Source organism: Gobius niger (assembly GCF_951799975.1).
Source record: "Gobius niger genome assembly, chromosome: 23".
Taxonomy (NCBI): Eukaryota; Metazoa; Chordata; class Actinopteri; order Gobiiformes; family Gobiidae; genus Gobius; species Gobius niger.
In genome coordinates this window covers 1,632,641-1,654,135 of record NC_136874.1, presented here as the reverse complement: position 1 = coordinate 1,654,135, position 21,495 = coordinate 1,632,641, and the positions used below count along the sequence as shown (strand labels likewise).

At 48.6% G+C, this 21,495-nt stretch overlaps 2 protein-coding genes across 2 annotated transcripts; one reads left to right on the top strand and one right to left on the bottom strand.

The window, feature by feature from the left end:
* Positions 1-513: 513 nt before the first annotated feature.
* On the bottom strand, positions 514-20,800 carry LOC306982176 (putative ribonuclease ZC3H12C). Its single transcript, XM_079582013.1, has 8 exons — positions 20,672-20,800; positions 7,764-8,046; positions 7,193-7,660; positions 6,902-7,041; positions 5,684-5,918; positions 5,498-5,604; positions 4,064-4,374; positions 514-1,469 (listed from the first exon to the last, which is right to left on the bottom strand). Exons 2-8 carry the CDS (start codon positions 7,985-7,987, stop codon positions 543-545), a joined length of 2,412 nt encoding a protein of 803 aa, XP_079438139.1. The 5' UTR covers positions 7,988-8,046; positions 20,672-20,800; the 3' UTR covers positions 514-542.
* On the top strand, positions 12,901-20,817 carry LOC306981951 (guanine nucleotide-binding protein subunit alpha-14-like; the record flags this gene model as incomplete). Its single annotated transcript, XM_079581691.1, has 8 exons — positions 12,901-13,021; positions 13,257-13,441; positions 14,736-14,890; positions 14,962-15,090; positions 15,228-15,354; positions 15,689-15,842; positions 15,906-16,092; positions 20,529-20,817. 8 exons carry the CDS (start codon positions 12,901-12,903, stop codon positions 20,815-20,817), a joined length of 1,347 nt encoding a protein of 448 aa, XP_079437817.1.
* Between the last annotated feature and the right edge of the window lie 678 nt (positions 20,818-21,495).

Genomic DNA, 21,495 nt, shown 5'->3' with positions numbered 1-21,495 from the left:
CAGCCATGTTGTAAACCTATGATCCAAACGCAGCTGCTTTACCTAAAGCGCAGCTACATCACTGTGGAACGACTTCAACAGGAATACTTTATAAGTGATGAGGCGACAGTCGATAGTCACAGCCCGAGAAGAGACAGAGGAGAGAGAGAGAGAGGGGAGAGAGAGAGAGAGAGAGAGAGGGGAGAGAGAGAGAGAGAGCGAGGGGAGAGAGAGAGAGAGAGGGGGGGGGGGAGAGAGAGAGGGGAGAGCAAGAGAGACGTGCCTTATTAAACTAAGGTACACACAGATCCACCTCCGATAAAACCACAAAGCGCTAAACTGGCGTCCGCTCCGCCCGGGCTGAGCTTCAGTTAAAGGCGAGACGCTGCAGATGAACAGAAACGTAAAGTTAAAACTTTTGGAGGAAAAACATATTGTAAGTCTGAATCTAGACACTGAAATAAAACTTCCAAATGTTGAAAGTTTAGTCGGAGCTGAAGAAGAAGAGAGTACGAGAGAGTTTGGTGTAAATCCTGCAGCGTCTCGCCTTGAGCGAGTAAACACTAATATCCCGTCTGCGCCTTCTCGGCCAAGATGGCGGCGGCGAGCTGCTGGGCGTCCGTGACGTGGGGGCTCCTCGCCATCACCCGGCCCACCAGCTCGGGCGGGAAGATGTTGCACAGGTTGACGTAAACCTTCTCCCTGACGTCGCTGTAGCGGGCGGCGTGGGCGGGCGAGTCCGGCCGCGGCGGGTACGGGGGGAGCGGGTAGGACGGAGGGGGCGGGGCGTAGTGCGTGGGCGAGGCGTAGCTGTCCCAGTAACAGGACGAGGCCTCGTAGCGGGACGTGGCCAGCGGGGGGCGGTAGTAGGTCTCCCAGTGGGGCAGGACTTTGGGGCGATGCGGCGGCGGGTGGAAGTGCTCGTAGAGGCGCGAGTCCGAGGCGCTTTCGGCGAGCGGGCCCGGGGAGTGGTGGCGGGGCGGGGGGCGGTGGTGGTGGGGGTAGTCGGCGGGGCAGCTGGAGCGTGTGGAGAGGGGCGGGTGCTGCAGGTGCGCGGGTAGCGGGTACAGCGGGCGTTTGGGCGGGGCGTCCGGGGGGAAGGGGTAGTCGGCGCTCGGGTGGCCGGCGCAGAAGTCGTGAGGGTGGGCGTAGAAGCGGGCGGCGGCGTGCGGGTAGTGGAAGTCGTCGGAGAGGGGTTCGGGCGGGCAGGAGTCGCAGCTGCTGCTCTCGCTGCCGCACTCGGACCCGGCCGAGCCCAGCGAGCCCAGGCGCAGGTCGTCGTACGGGGCGGGGCGCGGCTCCGGCGGCGCCCGGCAGGACGACAGGGACAGGTTGGAGTAAGCGCGGGTCACGCAGTAGTACTCCGGCGAGTGGCACAGCGGGTACGGGGGCTCCGGGGCGGGTCCGTGCGGCGTGCCCGACCGGGAGAGCTCGTCCTGGGGCAGAGACGGGGGTCCACCCGGCGCCGGCGACATGGTCCTGCTCCCGCACTGAAAACACATCAGAGAGCTCGAATCAGCGTGTGGAGGGGGCGGGGCTTTAAAGATACTTCAAACCCCCGACCTCCTGATCATGAGGCGACGCTCGACCACCTGCACCACGGTCGCATTTTAAATTACACATAAAACACCAACTCAAACAATCTAATCTCACTTCCTGTTCCTGGTCTAATCTCACTTCCTGTTCCTGGTCTAATCTCACTTCCTGTTTCTGGTCTAATCTCACTTCCTGTTTCTGGTCTAATCTCACGTCCTGTTTCTGGTCTAATCTCACTTCCTGTTTCAGGTCTAATCTGACTCACTGTATCTGGTCTAATCTCACTTCCTGTTTCTGGTCTGACCTCACTTCCTGTTTCTGAGTCACCTTCTGCAGGGCGCCGCTGGTGCCTCGGGTCACTTCCTGTTCCTGGTTTAGCCTGACTTCCTGTTTCTGGTCTAGTCTCACTTCCTGTTTCTGGTCTAGTCTCACTTCCTGTTTTTGGTCTAATCTCACTTCCTGTTTCTGGTCTAGTCTCACTTCCTGTTCCTGGTTTAGCCTCACTTCCTGTTTCTGTTCTAATCTCACTTCCTGTTTCTGATCTAGTCTCACTTCCTGTTTCTGGTCTAACCTCACTTCCTGTTCCTGGTTTAGCCTCACTTCCTGTTTCTGATCTAGTCTCACTTCCTGTTTCTGGTCTAACCTCACTTCCTGTTCCTGGTTTAGCATCACTTCCTGTTTCTGGTCTAGTCTCACTTCCTGTTTCTGGTCTAGTCTCACTTCCTGTTTCTGGTCTAATCTCACTTCCTGTTTCTGGTCTAGTCTCACTTCCTGTTCCTGGTTTAGCCTCACTTCCTGTTTCTGGTCTAATCTCACTTCCTGTTTCTGGTCTAGTCTCACTTCCTGTTTCTGGTCTAATCTCACTTCCTGTTTCTGGTCTAGTCTCACTTCCTGTTCCTGGTTTAGCCTCACTTCCTGTTTCTGGTCTGACCTCACTTCCTGTTTCTGATCTAGTCTCACTTCCTGTTTCTGGTTTAGCCTCACTTCCTGTTCCTGGTCTAGCCTCACTTCCTGTTTCTGGTCTGACCTCACTTCCTGTTTCTGATCTAGTCTCACTTCCTGTTTCTGGTTTAGCCTCACTTCCTGTTCCTGGTCTAGCCTCACTTCCTGTTTCTGATCTAGTCTCACTTCCTGTTTCTGGTCTAGTCTCACTTCCTGTTCCTGGTCTAGCCTCACTTCCTGTTTGTGAGTCACCTTCTGCAGGGCGCCGCTGGTGCCTCAGGTCTAACCTCACTTCCTGTTCCTGGTCTGACCTCACTTCCTGTTTGTGAGTCACCTTCTGCAGGGCGCCGCTGGTGCCTCAGGTCTAACCTCACTTCCTGTTTCTGGTCTAATCTCACTTCCTGTTTCTGGTCTAGTCTCACTTCCTGTTTCTGGTCTAATCTCACTTCCTGTTTCTGGTCTAGTCTCACTTCCTGTTTCTGGTCTAGTCTCACTTCCTGTTTCTGGTCTGACCTCACTTCCTGTTTGTGAGTCACCTTCTGCAGGGCGCCGCTGGTGCCTCAGGTCTAACCTCACTTCCTGTTCCTGGTCTGACCTCACTTCCTGTTTGTGAGTCACCTTCTGCAGGGCGCCGCTGGTGCCTCAGGTCTAACCTCACTTCCTGTTTCTGGTCTGACCTCACTTCCTGTTTGTGAGTCACCTTCTGCAGGGCGCCGCTGGTGCCTCAGGTCTAACCTCACTTCCTGTTTCTGGTCTGACCTCACTTCCTGTTTGTGAGTCACCTTCTGCAGGGCGCCGCTGGTGCCTCAGGTCTAACCTCACTTCCTGTTTCTGGTCTAACCTCACTTCCTGTTCCTGGTCTGACCTCACTTCCTGTTTGTGAGTCACCTTCTGCAGGGCGCCGCTGGTGCCTCAGGTCTAACCTCACTTCCTGTTTCTGGTCTAACCTCACTTCCTGTTCCTGGTTTAGCCTCACTTCCTGTTTGTGAGTCACCTTCTGCAGGGCGCCGCTGGTGCCTCAGGTCTAACCTCACTTCCTGTTTCTGGTCTAACCTCACTTCCTGTTCCTGGTTTAGCCTCACTTCCTGTTTGTGGTCTAACCTCACTTCCTGTTTCTGGTCTGACCTCACTTCCTGTTTGTGAGTCACCTTCTGCAGGGCGCCGCTGGTGCCTCAGGTCTAACCTCACTTCCTGTTTCTGGTCTGACCTCACTTCCTGTTTGTGAGTCACCTTCTGCAGGGCGCCGCTGGTGCCTCAGGTCTAACCTCACTTCCTGTTCCTGGTCTAGCCTCACTTCCTGTTTCCGGTCTAGTCTCACTTCCTGTTCCTGGTCTGACCTCACTTCCTGTTTGTGAGTCACCTTCTGCAGGGCGCCGCTGGTGCCTCAGGTCTAACCTCACTTCCTGTTTCTGGTCTGACATCACTTCCTGTTTGTGAGTCACCTTCTGCAGGGCGCCGCTGGTGCCTCAGGTCTAGCCTCACTTCCTGTTTCTGGTCTGACTTCACTTCCTGTTTGTGAGTCACCTTCTGCAGGGCGCCGCTGGTGCCTCAGGTCTAGCCTCACTTCCTGTTCCTGGTCTGACCTCACTTCCTGTTTGTGAGTCACCTTCTGCAGGGCGCTGCTGGTGCCGCTCAGGCCCTTGAGCAGCAGCCGCTCCTCCGCGTCGCTGTAGGACAGGGCCCGCACGCTGGGGTCGGACTGGCGCTTGGGGCCGCTCCTCGGGGCCTCTCCCGTGGGGACGCTGTGGGACTTGACGAGGCCGGGGTCGGTCTGGGTCTTGGTCTGGGCTTTGGGCTGTTTGGGCGTGAGGCCGGTCTTAGCGCTGGCTCGGAGCTCGTCGGCCACGGCTCGCTGAGGCTGCGCGCCGCGCTCCGGGTGGTAGTACTTACACTTGTGCCCGTACGTGCACTTTTTACCTGCAGCAACGAGAAGGTCAGAGAACATTCAGGTCAGAGAACGTTCAGGTCAGAGAACATTCAGGTCAGAGAACATTCAGGTCAGAGAACATTCAGGTCAGAGAACATTCAGGTCAGAGAACACTCAGGTCAGAGAACGTTCAGGTCAGAGAACGTTCAGGTCAGAGAACATTCAGGTCAGAGAACGTTCAGGTCAGAGAACATTCAGGTCAGAGAACATTCAGGTCAGAGAACGTTCAGGTCAGAGAACATTCAGGTCAGAGAACACTCAGGTCAGAGAACGTTCAGGTCAGAGAACGTTCAGGTCAGAGAACATTCAGGTCAGAGAACACTCAGGTCAGAGAAAGTTAAGGTCAGAGAACGTTCAGGTCAGAGAACACTCAGGTCAGAGAACGTTCAGGTCAGAGAACGTTCAGGTCAGAGAACACTCAGGTCAGAGAACATTCAGGTCAGAGAACGTTCAGGTCAGAGAACGTTCAGGTCAGAGAACACTCAGGTCAGAGAACGTTCAGGTCAGAGAACGTTCAGGTCAGAGAACACTCAGGTCAGAGAACATTCAGGTCAGAGAACGTTCAGGTCAGAGAACATTCAGGTCAGAGAACATTCAGGTCAGAGAACATTCAGGTCAGAGAACACTCAGGTCAGAGAACACTCAGGTCAGAGAACATTCAGGTCAGAGAACACTCAGGTCAGAGAACATTCAGGTCAGAGAACACTCAGGTCAGAGAACACTCAGGTCAGAGAACATTCAGGTCAGAGAACACTCAGGTCAGAGAACACTCAGGTCAGAGAACATTCAGGTCAGAGAACATTCAGGTCAGAGAACACTCAGGTCAGAGAACGTTCAGGTCAGAGAACGTTCAGGTCAGAGAACACTCAGGTCAGAGAACACTCAGGTCAGAGAACATTCAGGTCAGAGAACATTCAGGTCAGAGAACACTCAGGTCAGAGAACGTTCAGGTCAGAGAACATTCAGGTCAGAGAACACTCAGGTCAGAGAACACTCAGGTCAGAGAACACTCAGGTCAGAGAACATTCAGGTCAGAGAACACTCAGGTCAGAGAACACTCAGGTCAGAGAACATTCAGGTCAGAGAACACTCAGGTCAGAGAACGTGTCTCACCGTAGGGACAGGGCTGTTTCTTCTGCTCCGGGATCACGGGCCGTTTTCGCAGGAAGTTGTCCAAGCTCGGGCCGTGTCGCCCCAGAGGGTCGTCCGGAGGCATGAACCTGAGGGCAGACACAGGAGTCAGGGTCAGAGGTCACAGGTCACAGGTCGCCGGGGCGGTTCCCCCTCGCTCTGACTCACTTGTCGTTGACGAAGGAGTACATGAGCAGCCGCTCGTCGATGAACCTCTTCCACTCCGGCTTCTCGTTGGCCAGGTCGCGGTAGTTGTCGTTGGAGACGATGATGCCGTCGGACTCGAACGCCAGCTTCACGATGAAGCGGTCGTCATAACAGACCACGCGGCGCCCCTGGACCCGGCGCGAGGGCGTGAAGACCAGGACCTTCTGCTTCTCCAGGCGCCGCAGGATCTCCTGGTCTGAGGAGAACTACACTTTAGTACAATAATCACATGGAACATAGAGTACTTTTTATGATCTCAGTACTTTTAGTACTGTTGTAATGTGAATGTGAGCAGCCACAATATTGCAATATCCTTTGGGATCAATAAAGTTGATCACAATCAATCTCTCAGCTGCTCCATTTTGCAGAACCGGAAATGTTCCCACAATGCATCGCTATATGAAACGAAACGGGTTAACTTTGTCCCGCAGAAGCAGACAAGCTCTGCACCTCCTTCGCCTCCCCCATAACACGCCCCCACCTGCCTCGTTACCATGTCAACACAAACACGAGCTGGGATAGCACATGTTTGAACACAGGGGTTAGCATTAGCATTAGCATTAGCATTAGTGCCTCTGTAAATGTAGCTTTAAATGGAACATTCATGTTAATGTTAAATCACAGACATGGAAGTGTCAGTTCAGCAGTTACAGACAAGTCTCAAAGTGTTTGTTTTGCTACATATTTCATGTATATTAGGGGAGTGAGGGGCCTGAGGAGGAGGGGAGTGAGGGGCCTGAGGAGGAGGGGAGTGAGGGGCCTGAGGAGGAGGGGAGTGAGGGGCCTGAGGAGGAGGGGAGTGAGGGGCCTGAGGAGGAGGGGAGTGAGGGGAGTGAGGGGCCTGAGGAGGAGGGGAGTGAGGGGAGTGAGGGGCCTGAGGAGGAGGGGAGTGAGGGGAGTGAGGGGCCTGAGGAGGAGGGGAGTGAGGGGAGTGAGGGGCCTGAGGAGGAGGGGAGTGAGGGGAGTGAGGGGCCTGAGGAGGAGGGGAGTGAGGGGAGTGAGGGGCCTGAGGAGGAGGGGAGTGAGGGGCCTGAGGAGGAGCGGAGTGAGGGGCCTGAGGAGGAGCGGAGTGAGGGGCCTGAGGAGGAGGGGAGTGAGGGGAGTGAGGGGAGTGAGGGGAGTGAGGAGGAAACACAACACTGACATCATAACTAAATACATTGAGGGTAAACGTTGTACCTGTGATGGGCGCGTCGGGCCGGGACTGCTCTTTCCTCCAGGCCGGCACAAACACGGTGATGTCATGATGCCCTCGCTCCAGGAACCAATCAACAGCCAGCTGGATGCCCTGGCACGAGAACACTTCCTTATTCCCGTGGCTGCAAACAGAAACAGGAAGAAAGAGCATTTCAGCGAGGTCTTTCTCACGCTGATCCAGTCACAAATACATGTTTGGTCCATGTGTAGCTCGGGCAGTCCCCTGTTTCCCTCCTGTTCTACATAGTTTAGTCCCTCCTGATGTGAAAGTACCTCATGGCCACGTTGCTTCCGTCCACCACGATCGGCCGCAGATTCTCCTGATCTCCGAGGCTTTCGCTCAGCGCCGGTGAATCCGCTCTGCCTTCGTCCGCGCAGCCGCAGGCCCCCGAGGCCCCCGCGGCGGCCCCCGGCCCCGCCCCGGGCCCCTGCTGCGGCTCCGCTTTGCCCCCCAGCCGCACCAGCTCGCCCAGCACGTCGTTGATGAGCGTCTCGGCGCCCAGTTTGGTCAGCACGGCCCGCACCACCTCCTCGGAGTAGCCCAGCTTCAGCGCGAAGTCCAGCTTGGCCTGGTAGCCCTTACTGCCGTCGTCAGGGGGCGGGGCCGCAGGTCTGGCGGGACTCGGAGGGGCGTTTTCTGGACACGGCGGGAGATCCGGCGGCCCCTCGGCGCCCAAGTCCACGCACTGGGTTCTGCAGAGCGGCTGGTGCGCCGGTTTAGCCTGGTTTGGTCCAGTTTCACTGCAAAGACAAGATGATCTGAGAAGTTTGGCCCAGTTTGCTCTGATGAATCATCAGTACATGAGCTGATCTTCACAAACGTCCTGTATCATGTGTCTCTTACGTTCTGCCTTGTTCTCCTCCTCCCTCGTCTCCGTTCCCCTGACGTCCCGAGCCGTCTCCTCGCTCCTCCTCCTCCTCTTCGCTGGGTTTCGTCTCCTCCTCCATGTCGGGGGCTCGGCGCTGGGGGCCCGTTAGGTGCAGGTACTCCAGGTCCAGACCGGAGTCCAGCCCCGGGTCCAGGCTGTGAGGAGAGTCCACTGTCTCCTCATGGTCGTCCTGCCCCATGAGACGAGCTCAGGCATCCAGAGGAGCAGAGGAGCCGCGGCCCACGTCAACAGCACGCCCTGGAGAACATACATGTAACACGGGTCAACATACATGTAACTCGGGTCAACACCACGCCCTGGAGAACATACATGTAACACGGATCAACACGGCGCCCTGGAGAACAACATACAACATACAGGTCAAGATAGAAGCTACCAAGCTCTTCCACGTTTTCCATATTTAAATATGGTTACGGGAAGTGTTCCACTACAAAGTATAATTACACACAATTAAACAATGTGGATTTTCTAAGCGGATAAAAGGGGGAACTATATTGTAAGGCGTAATAATACCAGGAGTAGTTTGGCATCTGCACAGTAATCTTCACTTTACTGTGCGGATGCCAAATTACTCCTGGTATTATTACGCCTTACAATATAGTTCCCCCTTTTGTGTAATTATACTTTGTAGTGGAACACTTCCCGTAACCATATTTAAATATGGAAAACGTGGAAGAGCTTGGTAGCTTCTATCTTGACCTGTTTTGGAGCTATAGAGGAGAGAGGGAGAGGCTAAATGCTAACGCCGTCTGCGCTGTGTTTACGTGACTGAAGGCACGGGGGAAGATCAGACAGGTCCTAAAGAACTCGTCACAGCTCAGGTAAGAACATATCTCAGTGTGGAAAAACACTGGCCTGTTCCTTTAACTCCCGCCTGAACCGAGAGGATCTTTTTCCTCACGTCATCAGATTTGTTTTCCATCATTTTTTTGTTGGGTGTTCAACTCATTTTTGTAACTTTTTTGTCACATTTTTGTCATTTTTTCGTCAATTTTTTTATCCAATTTTTGTCATTTATTTTTTATTTTTTAGTCACATTTTTATCACATTTCTGTCATTTTTTTGTTACATTTTGTCATTTTTTTAAATCACATTTTTGTCAATTTCTTGTGACATTTTTGCCACTTTTCCATCAATGTTTTCTCACTTTTTTGTCACATTTCCGTCATTGTTTGCGTCTCAATTCTGTCGCTATTTTCTCACCTTTTTTCCAGAAGCTTTTGGATTGGGGTAAAGCCAAACTGTAGCAAATGTGCTTGGTGCAGGTGGGAGTTAAGGGGTTAAAAAGTAACAAACACGTGACGGGATTCAGATCTGGATAAGGCGGGTTAAACATTTAAACAGACAGGAAGTGATGGGCTGCATTTTCTGAACCAGCTGTTGCTAAGAGACGGCTGTTCCAAGCATCTGCCCCCCTCCCCTCCCTCCTTCAGTCTGGCCCCGCCCCCTCTCCATTCACAAACACTGAAGGAGTGTGCCTCCGCAGACCTCCAGCAGACGCAGCTTCCCCCGCGAGAGTAAAGGACCAACGACCTTTAACCTTTGACTTTGGAGCCTTTATATATTCATTAATGAATGTTCAGAACTCTGGAGAATTTACTTTAGATACAAATGACCGTCTAAAAGTGTCGTGGAGGCCGATTCTCTTTTCTGCAAATGCCAATGTTTTATGTCAGTGGTTCCCCAGTGTCAGACCCACCGTTACCCCGGTGACGAGCCGAGGACCCAAATAAAACTGTCACCTGTCATATATCGTATAAAACAAGCAGCAGATTTCCCTTTAAGACTGAAATTATGATCAAAACAAACCAATAACATTCATTTGAACAGACACAGTTCTGACTCAGTGCATTTTTCAAACTCTGAACAGAGAGAGCGATGTGGGGCCCGGGTTAATCTGACGCTCCTCACGGGGTCCGGGCTGAGAGTGGGGGATTGTGGGGCGGCCTTTGTTTGGGGGCGCGGCGAGGCTCAGACAGTTGGTCCGTTTGAATAATGAGTGTGACGCGGCGGCAGATGCCGCCTCCTCCTCCTCCTCCTCCTCCTCCTCCTCCTCCTCCTCCTCCTCCTCCTCCTCCTCCTCCTCCTCCTCCTCAGAAGCAGCGCCCACTTTCAAAACATAAACTCCTTGGGGATGAGGATCAGCTCCTCCAAACCCGAGGCCATGGTTCTCCTTCCCCTCTTCAGGTCCTCGCCTCAGGTGGAGCAGCTCAAGTACCTCGGGGTCGTGCTCTCAGTGAGGGATGGAGCGTGAGATGGACTGACGGATCGGGGCGGCGTCAGCAGTGATGCGGTCGCTGTATCGATCTGTCGTGGTGAAGAGGGAGCTGAGTCTGGGCTAAAGCTCTCGATTTACCGATCGATCTACGTTCCCACCCTCACCTATGGTCCTGAGATCTGGGTTATGACTGAAAGGACAAGATCGAGAATACTAGCGGCTGAAATGAGCTTCCTTCGCAGAGTGGCTGGGGGTGAGGAGCTCGGAGTAGAGTCGCTGCTCCTTCACGTAGAGAAGAGCAGCTGAGGATAACGATCAGGAAAAACATTTGGACGTTTCTTTCCAAAACCGTGCCTCATTTCCTAGTTCTCCACAGTGATTTCTGGAGATACATGTATTTTTAAATTCATGCAGTCCTTATATCTGAAGAGTTTAGTGGCGCTAGGCTAGTGCTAGGCTAGTGCTAGGCTAGTGCATGTCTATGGTAACTAGTAGCCTGTATTAAAAACCTCTTCTAAATCATGGCCTCGTCCTCCAAAAGTTGCCATGTCTGATTTGTAGAAGCTCTGTTGTGAATTCCACATGCAGTAATGCGGCTGCAGGTAAACAAACTAATGTAGATCCGGTAACCGAGCAGATCACTCCGCCGCTGCGTAGCTACAACCAGGAAGCTGCTCAGAGATAAGTTCTGGTTATATTTCAAACATGACTCAGTCGACACAGACGTTTATGTGGGTAGCCTGGTGTTGTAAGTGATTTGCCTCAGGTGCTCTGTGGGTCAGACTGTTTTTAATGCAGGCTACTAGTTACCATAGACATGCACTAGCCTAGCACTAGCCTAGCACCACTAAACCCTTCAAATATAAGGACTGCATAAATTAAACTGTGCGTAAACGTCCCAGCGTTTGCAAAAAAGCCACTCACCACATCAGGACCAGCTGCATCTTTAAATCCTCCTCTGCTTCATTCAAACACACACAGATCAATCCAGCCCAGAGGTTTGTGGAGCTGATGCTGAGGGAGGCTGTCACCCAGGAGCTGCAGTAAAAGTGCTCGTAGTATCCGTAGTATCCGTAGTATCCGTAGTATCCGTAGTATCCGTAGTATCCGTAGTATCCGCAGTATCCACAGTATCCGTAGTGGAAGTGCTGGTTGCAGTGGCAGCAGTTAACTTGGGACAATGAAAGCAGATGGAGCAACAATGGGCAGAGTTTCCCCGTTTGGAGTGACGGGAGGGCGGCCAATGGGAGCGCGGCGCTGTCACAATGGGGGACAGCAGGGGGAGGGAGGGAGGAGAGGGGGAGGGAGGGAGGAGAGGGGGAGGGAACAGCCCGCTCTCCCCAAAGGCACGCGGCGTGGACTCAACCGGCGCAAAACGCAAACGCCCAAAGCTGGAGGAGGAGGAGGAGGAGGAGGAGGAGGAGGAGGAGGAGGAGGAGGAGGAGGAGGAGGAGGAGGAGGAGGAGGAGGAGGAGGAGGAGGGTTTATGGTTAATATCTCTTGGAAACAAAAACTGACTTATACACTAAATATCCTCAGGTATAAGATTACATTATTATAAACAACTCACATAAAGGGATCAGATAATTACATGAATCCATCCATCCCACACACACAGTGGGAGGGAAAAGTGAGTGCACCCTTTGTAATTCCTCCAGTGAATGTGGGTCAGGCTGTTGTTACAGGTTATGGCCAATAAAAATATGAGTAATGTTAATGTTAGTAATTGTTTGGGCGGCGTTAGTTTAAGCAGACGCTGTTTAATTATTCCCGCCATTTTAATAAAGATCAGACCTCATTTTATGTCACAAAAAAAACAAAACAAAAAAAGCAAAGAGAATGCAACAAAATGGCAACAGAAAATGTGATGAAAAATGATGAAAAAATGACAAAAATCAGAATAAAAAAATTGTGGAAAATATATGAAAAATGACAAAAATGTGATAAAAAAATTGTGAAAAAATAATGGAAATATTACAAAAATCTGATTAGTTAAGTGAAAAGAATGTGATGAAAAAATAATTAAATAAATATGAAAAATGACAAAAAAAAGTGATAAAGAAGTGAAAAAAAATTGTGAAAAAATAATGAAAATATTACAAAAATCGGATTAATTCAGTGAAAAAAATTTGATGAAAAAATAATGAAAAAAAGACGAAAAAGTGACAAAAAAGTGATGAAAAATTATGACAAAAATGACAAAAATCAGATAAAAAAAATTGTGAACAAAAATATGAAAAAATGTCAGAAATGTGATGAAAAAGTAAAAAAAAATGCGAAAAAATAATGAAAAAATGACAAAAATCAGAATTAAATTTTTTTGAAAAAATATGAAAAATGACAAAAAAGTGATAAAAAAGTGAAAAGATTGTGAAAAAATAATTAAAATATTACAAAAATCTGATTAATTCAGTGAAAAAAATGTGATGAAAAAATTATGAAAAAATGACGAAAAATCAGATTTTAAAAAATGTGGAAAAAAATATGAAAAAATGTCAAAAATGGGATGAAAAATAATGAGAAAATGCTGAAAAAGTGATAAAAAAGTGACAAAAATCTGATAAAAAATTGTGAAAAAATTATGAAAAAATGACAAATATCTGATGACCAATTTGGCAGAAATGTGAAGCAACAGTGGAGCCACGTGTGTTTTTTTTCATTCACTGAAGGGTTGAGGGAGGAGTCAGGTTCTCTGCAAACGGCCTCACCACATTCCTCATTGGGACACTGTAAGAGTGTGATTGGATCATTGTCCTGCTCTGCCCGTCAGAGGAATGTGAGATGCACCTGAACTGGATCACGGAAGAATGAGCGCTCACACGACAGCGCCATCAGACACAGGACCGACACCTCCATGATCTCTGAGGGGAGTCATGGACAAGTGCTGCTTGTCGGCGGAGGAGAGTGAGCGGCTCAGAGTTCACCGGGAAATCGAGAAGCAGCTTAGGAGCGACAAGCATGACTCGCGCAGGCAGTTAAAGCTGCTGCTGCTGGGTGAGTACTGGAACAAACCGGACCGGAGAGCCAGACCAGGGACCAGGTTATTTAAGTCATTCACTTTCTCAGACTATTCTCCTTTGTTTATTCTCAAATGGAGACTGCAGAAAGAAGTGAGCATCAGGGTCAGGCCATCAGTCACATTAGTTGAGCAAATGATAATAAGTAAGGACGACTTTTCCGCCTCTGGTTAATCCTGTTTTCGTGGCTGTTGGTCTTTGTTTCTCCACAGGCACGGGGGAAAGCGGGAAAAGCACCTTCATCAAGCAGATGCGGATCATCCACGGTAAAGGATACAGTGAAGCGGACAGGAGAGGCTTCACTCGACTCATCTATCAGAACATCATCACAGCGATCCAGGCCCTCGCCGGCGCCATGGCGACCCTGGACATCAACTACGTCGACGACAACAACATGGTAAGAATCATGAACAGGGACGGCAGCAAAACTTTAATGGAAAGATTTCATATATTTCCGTACCTGCTTTTGATATTTCTATTTTTTCGATACCAGTAGAATCGTTTAACCTCTTAACCCCCGCCTGAACCGAGCACATTTTCTCCAGTTTGGCTTTAAAAAAACAAAACAAAAGAGCAACAGAAAATGTGATGAAAAAATAACAAAAATGTGATGAAAAAACTACAAAAAATGTGATAAAAAAACAATGAAAAATTTACAAAAATGTGGCAAAAGAGCAAAAAAAAAAACTAAAAAAAATATGACAACAACACGAGGACAAAGATCCTTAAAGATCAGTTTCTTATCTCTCAGCTGTGGTGCTGCACTGACCAATAGGCTGTAGCTCCAGTCGAGAAACTTTTAGCTTTGAGTAAAGCTGAACTGGAGAAAATGCACTCAGTTAAGGCACCCAGCCCTGGGTATCGGAAACCAAGTATTGTTAAAGTACTGGTATCGGTACTTGAGTACCTGAGCCCTAAACCCTGAGCCCTAAACCCTGAGCCCTAAGTCCTAAGCCCTGAGCCCTAAGTCCTGAGCCCTAAGTCCTAAACCCTAAACCCTAAGTCCTGAGCCCTAAGTCCTAAACCCTAAACCCTAAGTCCTGAGCCCTAAGTCCTAAGTCCTAAACCCTAAACCCTAAGTCCTGAGCCCTAAGTCCTAAACCCTAAACCCTAAGTCCTGAGCCCTAAGTCCTACGTCCTAAACCCTAAACCCTAAGTCCTGAGCCCTAAGTCCTGAGCCCTAAGCCCTAAGTCCTAAACCCTAAACCCTAAGTCCTGAGCCCTAAGTCCTAAGTCCTAAACCCTAAACCCTGAGTCCTGAGCCCTAAGTCCTGAGCCCTAAGTCCTAAGTCCTAAGTCCTAAACCCTAAGTCCTGAGCCCTAAGTCCTAAGTCCTAAACCCTAAACCCTAAGCCCTAAACCCTAAACCCTAAGTCCTGAGCCCTAAGTCCTAAGTCCTAAACCCTAAACCCTAAGTCCTAAACCCTAAACCCTAAGCCCTAAACCCTAAACCCTAAGTCCTGAGTCCTAAGTCCTAAGTCCTAAACCCTAAACCCTAAACCCTAAGTCCTAAGTCCTAAACCCTAAACCCTAAGCCCTAAGTCCTAAGTCCTAAACCCTGAGTCCTGAGCCCTAAGTCCTAAGTCCTAAGTCCTAAACCCTGAGTCCTGAGCCCTAAGTCCTAAGTCCTAAGTCCTAAGTCCTAAGTCCTAAGCCCTAAACCCTAACGTGTTGGTGACGTCCCGCTCCAGGCTCTCGCTCAGCGGCTGCTGCAGGTGGAGACCCCTATGCTGGCGGCTCTGGAGCCTTGGCAGGTGTCGGCCATTAAAAACGTGTGGAACGACCACGGCGTCCAGAACTGCTACGACCGGAGGAGGGAGTTCCAAATATCTGACAACGCGCAGTAGTAAGACCCGCCTCCCTTTGATCATAAAGTCTGAACTGTGTTTAGAACCTTTTCTCCTAACCGTGTTTCAGCTACTTGAGTGATTTGGACAGAATCACGGCTCCCTCGTACGTCCCGACTCTTCAGGACATCCTCAAGGCCCGATCACCCACGACGGGGATCATCGAGTATCACTTCGACCTCTCCAAAGCCATCTTCAGGTGCGGCTTTCATAACGTGCTCACCCTGAGACGAGCCTTTACAAACACATCAGACACTGGCAGATGTGGGTCGCAGCTCGTCTTTTACACCACGTTACACTGTACGACCTTTGACCTGTGTTGTGCCTGTGGTGCAGGGTGGTGGACGTGGGCGGGCAGCGATCGGAGAGAAGGAAGTGGATCCACTGTTTCGAGGACGTCACGTCCATCATATTTCTGGCGGCTCTGAGCGAATACGACCAAGTCCTGGACGACACCAACGATGTAAGAAGTGTTTTCTACTGAACTACAGAGTAATAAACACAAAAACACCCTGTTCCAGCATGTACATGTGTTTACATACACGTGTACCAGAGGGGGGGCCGTCACTGCTTCACACGGGGAGTTCACGTCTGACATGGGGACAGTTTTGGTGCGTTGCGATTACTAGAGGCCCTTACAACGCCAGGCCGCTCGGGCCTAAACACAACCAAAGAGCATTAAAAAAGTGATGAAAGAGCAACAAAAACGCAATCAAAACAGAAAATGTGACAAAGTGGTAAAAAGCATTTCTGCTGAGTGCGTCTCTCTGATGTTTGTAACTTGTTCTCGGCTTCAGAACAGGCTGAAGGAAAGCATGGCCTTGTTCAAGACCATCCTTTCGTACCCGTGGTTTCACGAATCCTCCACCATCCTGTTCCTCAATAAGACGGACTTACTGGAGGAGAAGATCTCGCACTCTCATCTGTCCACGTACTTCCCGCAGTTCTCTGGTCAGTTCCTTCAGTCTGTCCCTCATGGTGAACGTCTGTGGTGACCTGTGTTTGTTTCAACAGGACCAGCGGGAAACGCCAAAGCGGCCAAAGAGTTTATCCTGCAGATGTTCACGAGCCGCCACCACGGCCACGAGAAGCGCCTGTACGCCCATTACACCTGCGCCACGGACACCGACAACATCAAGAAGGTCTTCAAGTCTGTGAAGGACACGGTGTTCAGGGACGCCATCGAGAACATAAACGTGCTGTGAGGATCTGTCCCGGGGCAGGGGGGGGCCAGACTGTATCCATCACAGGACACTTTAACCATACGGAAATATGTGTCATATAGAGCCAGAAAACAGGACAATAATGTGTGGAAGAGCTGCACGTTTACAATCAGCTTCATCTCCAATGTCGTTAGTGAAAATGCGGAAAACATGGGGGAAAAAGAAAATATTAGTCATAAATATTAGCAAAAAATTGTGGCAAAATAAGTAAAAATGGGGAAAAATGTGAGGAAACAGAGAAAATATTTCTCAAAAAAATTGGTAAAATTAGAAAGAAATTGTGCTAAAATTGGGAGAAATTTTGCACAAAAAAGTTTGATTGGAAAAAACTAAATTGGGCAAAAATAGGGAGAAAATATATATTAGTTCTTACTCCATTTTAATCACTTTCACCGCTTTGATTTCATTTTGTACGATTTGTAAACATTTTGTGATTCTAAACTGAATGACGCAACAGGAAACGTAAACTTTCATTCTGAATGTGTTTGTGTTTTAGTCGAATGTGAGGAGTGAAAATGTCATTGTTGTGGGTTCTGTCTCATTAAGATGAACATTTTTATATTGCTCTAATCTGTGATTGTACAAATATGTATATTTGATATTGTCTCGACAACATTTGTATGTAAAAACAATGAAAGAAACGCATGTTGGGATTTATTTCCAGGTTTATTCACACTAATGTAATGTAAAGAATAAGACGAAAGGCCTTGGACGGGTTTGGCAAAAACAAAACCATCCAGTTGTTCCAGTTGGAGAGATACGACACTCCTTTAATGAACTTTATGGAGCAAACAAACAAAAGGCCGTCGTCCGTGCTGTGTCGAGTCACAGGCCACAATTCACATCCTCGTTTTCAGCTCGATTTTCACACTTTTTTCAAGCAGCTTTTAGATTCGGGTAAAGCCAAACAGGATCTGCTCGGTTCAGGAGAGAGAACCAGATACAGTGTCTCAAAGCCGCTGAGTGAACACAAACTCTCATTAACCTGCAGACGAGGAGTGACCTTTGTTTCCTCGTCAGTAATTACACGTTCACGTTGTCCGGGTTTTCCTCTCACTTGGAGAGACGCCAAATAGAACCTCGAGCAGCGATGAAGGCGAGACGTAGAAAAGTGGAAATGGAGAGAAATCCATTTGAAACTTCTGTAAAAACTCACATATTGTGTTCGAAGCTCAATAGATCCTTCCAGATGTGGTTGAGTGGCATCTGTAAAGAGTGGAGTTTTATGGAGCCACTAAAGTGCAGATGTTGTTAAAGTTTAGTTCCTTTGTCTGCACATGCGCCCCGTGTTTCCTCCAGTCTTTAGCCACTGCTGTCTCCCACTAAGGAAACGACCAGGTTTTTATCACTCTTTTGTTGAATTTTTGTCAATTTTTTGTCACATTTTTGTTGATTTTTTGTCACTTTTTTGTAGAATTTTTGCCACTAATTTGTAGAATTTTTGTGATGTTTTTGTCAAATTTTTGTCACTTTTTCCTTGATTTTTTATCACTCTTTTGTAGAATTGTTGTCTCATTTTTATTGAATTTTTGTCACTTTTTTGTCACATTTTTGTCGATTTTTTGTCAATTTTTTGTCAAATTTTTGTTGATTTTTTGTCAATATTTTGTCACTTTTTCCTTGATTTTTTGTCACTTTTTTGTTGATTTTTTTGTCACTTTTTTGTCACTTTTTCCTTGATTTTTTGTCACTCTTTTGTCAATATTTTGTCACATTTTTCTCACAGTTTTTGTTGATTTTTTGTCACTTTTTTGTCACTTTTTTTGTGATGTTTTGTCAATTTTTTGTCACTTTTTCCTTAATTTTTTGTCACATTTTTGTTGATTTTTTGTCACTTTTTTGTCACTTCCTCCTCGTTTCCGTGGGCATTCTGACGCTTTGTTGAAGAAGCTTTTGGATTTGGGTAAAGCTCGGTTCAGGGCGGGGTTCAGAGGTTAAATCCGGTGCTGAAACATATCGAGTTTGAAACAGCGTCGATGATAAACTCTTGTTTCCTCCGGTGTGTTCTGACCCCGGCGTGAGTTCACTCTGAAGCGCCTCATGAATCACCGATGGGGAGGTCTTTCTGAGGGGGGGGGGGTTCGGCAGCTGCTCCGCGACACCTGGCCCCGGCGGCACACTCCCTCCCTGGGCTTTGTCTCGGGGCGAGGAGGGGGCAGGGCTGGGGCTTTGGGAGTGTGTCTGTGAATGGGACGGGGGGGGGGGACATCAAACGGACTAAAGACAGCGTCCGAATGGGCCTTTGTGGCGGCGGCACACTTACGGCAGAGGAAACTGGGGGGACGCAAGTGTCAAAAGCTACTTATCCATTAAAAACAGAACATCAACAAGACAACACTCTGGCATCCAAATATGGGCATTTCCTGGGCCATGTTAATGCACAAAATGGCTGATGACAGAAACCTCGTCTCTCTGCACGAGTTCTCTGTTCACCTGCAGCGTCCGGCCTTCGGAGCTCGCCCGTTTGTGCGGCCCGTTTGTGCGGCCCGTTTGTGCGGCCCGTTTGTGTTTGTGTGGCCCCTTTGTGCGGCCCGTTTGTGTTTGTGTGGCCCGTTTGTGCGGCCCGTTTGTGTTTGTGTGGCCCGTTTGTGCGGCCCGTTTGTGTTTGTGTGGCCCGTTTGTGCGGCCCGTTTGTGTTTGTGTGGCCCGTTTGTGCGGCCCGTTTGTGTTTGTGTGGCCCGTTTGAGTGGCCCGTTTGTGCGGCCCGTTTGTGCGGCCCGTTTGTGCGGCCCGTTTGTGTTTGTGTGGCCCGTTTGTGTTTGTGTGGCCCGTTTGTGTGGCCCGTTTGTGTTTGTGTGGCCCGTTTGTGTGGCCCGTTTGTGTGGCCCGTTTGTGTGGCCCGTTTGTGTGGCCCGTTTGTGTGGCCCGTTTGTGTCGTCCGTTTGTGTGGCCCGTTTGTTTGGCAGATCGACGTTGATCTAATGACGCGCCGCAGATAAAAGCAACAGCTGAGTCCCGGTAACAGAAGCACCATCTGTCGGAGGGGCATCAGGTGCAAACGCTGGAGCTGCACGGACAATGGAGCGCAGTCAGAGAGAGGCGGCTAATGCCAGATCACCTTACGCACACACACACACACACGTTTGTAATGCTATCTTAATGAGGACACTCACCGACATAACGTATTACCCAGACCCTAAATCTGAACCCTAAAACCACATCTTGACCCTCAAACAGTCCCTCAAATACGTGAGGACCACCCAAACTGTCCTGACTTTACAAAAATGTCATATCTCAATATCGATATGATGTAACTATGGGTTAGGAGAAAACCAAGCATTTTACAGAAAAATAAAAACATAATAAGAAAGAGTGCAGTTTTATTTATGAAAATCTATATATTTCATATCTCAGTTTTTTCGATTTCAATGTTTTGAATGTTCAATATCGATACGATAACAAAACCCGCGTAGTAATATCTTCACTTTACAGCGCGGATGCCAAACTACTCCTGGTATTATTACGCCTTACAATATAGTTCCCCTTTTTATCCGCTTAGAAAATCCACACTGTTTAATTTTGTGTAATTATACTTTGTAGTGTAACACTTCATGTAACCATATTTAAAATTAAAATTCATCCAATCATCCCTTTAACACTTGCATTACCCCCAGAGGGACTACGGAAAGGATTTATTAAGGTTAACAAGTTACTTAGTTCTACTTTAAAGTGCAAACGACACATTAGACACAATTAGTACTAAAACATAAAGGTTAAAGGAATAGGCCATACATACTGAAATATGTTCTTACCTGAGCTTAAAGTTAAAGAGTTAATGGGATGACTGGGGGGTCTTTCATCTCCCCCTGGTGTCTCTGGCCAGAAACTACAATAGCAACTTGACTGCCACGAAGAAGAAGCTAACAGGCTAACGGGCAAAGCTAACTGCGGGCTAGCGCCACTTAAACAGTATTTACAGCCAAGTTTCAGTGAAAAGAATTATGACGTTTTTGCTCACTAAAATTAAAAAGAAAAAAAAATGAAAAATTGGTAAAAGTAAAAATAATGGACTAAAAACGTGAACTTTCAGCGACAACGTTTTAATTCCAATGTCCAACAAGTGTGGGTTTCTCCACTAATATAATTAAATATGAATATAACTGATGAAGATAAATGTGTGTAAAAGAATATCGAATAATTTCACTAAATATGTCCAAAAATCTAATAATGCTTTCGTCAAAAGAAACGTTAAACGTATCCCCGTTCTCCCGCCTGTATCTGGGACACACATTGTGTCGCTACACCGGTCTACACGCCCCTCGGTCTCATGTGCGCCGCTGAGACTGGATTTTAAACCGTTCAATCCCAAAGTGCCTTTAACCATCGCGTCCCGAGGCTTTTGATCTTCCTCTTATTGAGCTTATTCTGCCTAAAAGCTGATGTCGCAGTTCCCCGTTTAATCCTCTGGCTGCAGATGTGATCTGCGAGGGGGAGACACAATCCTCCATAACACCGTCACGACCTGCCTGTCTGTGCCCAGCCCCAGCCCTCTCCTCTGGCGGCGGCTGCTGCCCCTCTGCCCGCCCGCCTCCAGGAGCCTGTCCCACGGTCACTCACCTCCGTGTGGAGCCGCTGCCCGAGCTCCAGGGCTTCAGCCGGGCCTCTGTACGCCGAAATCCGACACGAAGCATCACATTCTGGCCACAAAACATCCGGCAGAGGCGCAGCGTGACCCGGTGTTACGCCAAGAAACGTCTGCATGACTGATCTGCCCCCCGCCTCTTCTCTTAAGGGGAGACGACACTGCAGGCAAAACTAGTCTCTTTTAGCTCATTAGCTAAAACCCCTTAATATTATAAAACAATATATAAAACTAATATGTCAACAAAATCCAACTGTAATTAAGTTAAACTTGACTCTATGCATTATTATCAATGCAATTAACAAAGAAGAAAAGACTGTTGTGGTGCGGAGGGAGCTGTGCAGGTGGAAGACGAAGGAAGATGTGGAGGAGTTGATCAGTGCAGGACACCATGCTCTGAAACCGGGACAAACCCAGAGGAGACTTAAGGCAGACGGGTTTTCCCGACCTCCAGAAACGAGCTGTCAGGTCGGCCCTCAGTGGCGGCGGCTCTGTGGCACTGGCTCAGGACTAACACCTGAACACTACTTTGTTGTACAATGACAAATAAACCATTTACTTGCTTATTAGCGTTTGGTCGTTAAAAATATACCTTTTTACACATTGATTTTGATACAAAAACAAGCCGTGTGGAAACGTTTTATATTTTTTTCTATTGTATTTATTTAATAATTTCTACCAAATCCTTGTTCGATGTTTAAACATGAGATACAGTATACACTGTTTTCTTGTCAAGCGTTACTATGGTGACAAATGAGTAAATGACAGAGCACTAGCATACCATAATAGTCAACTATTT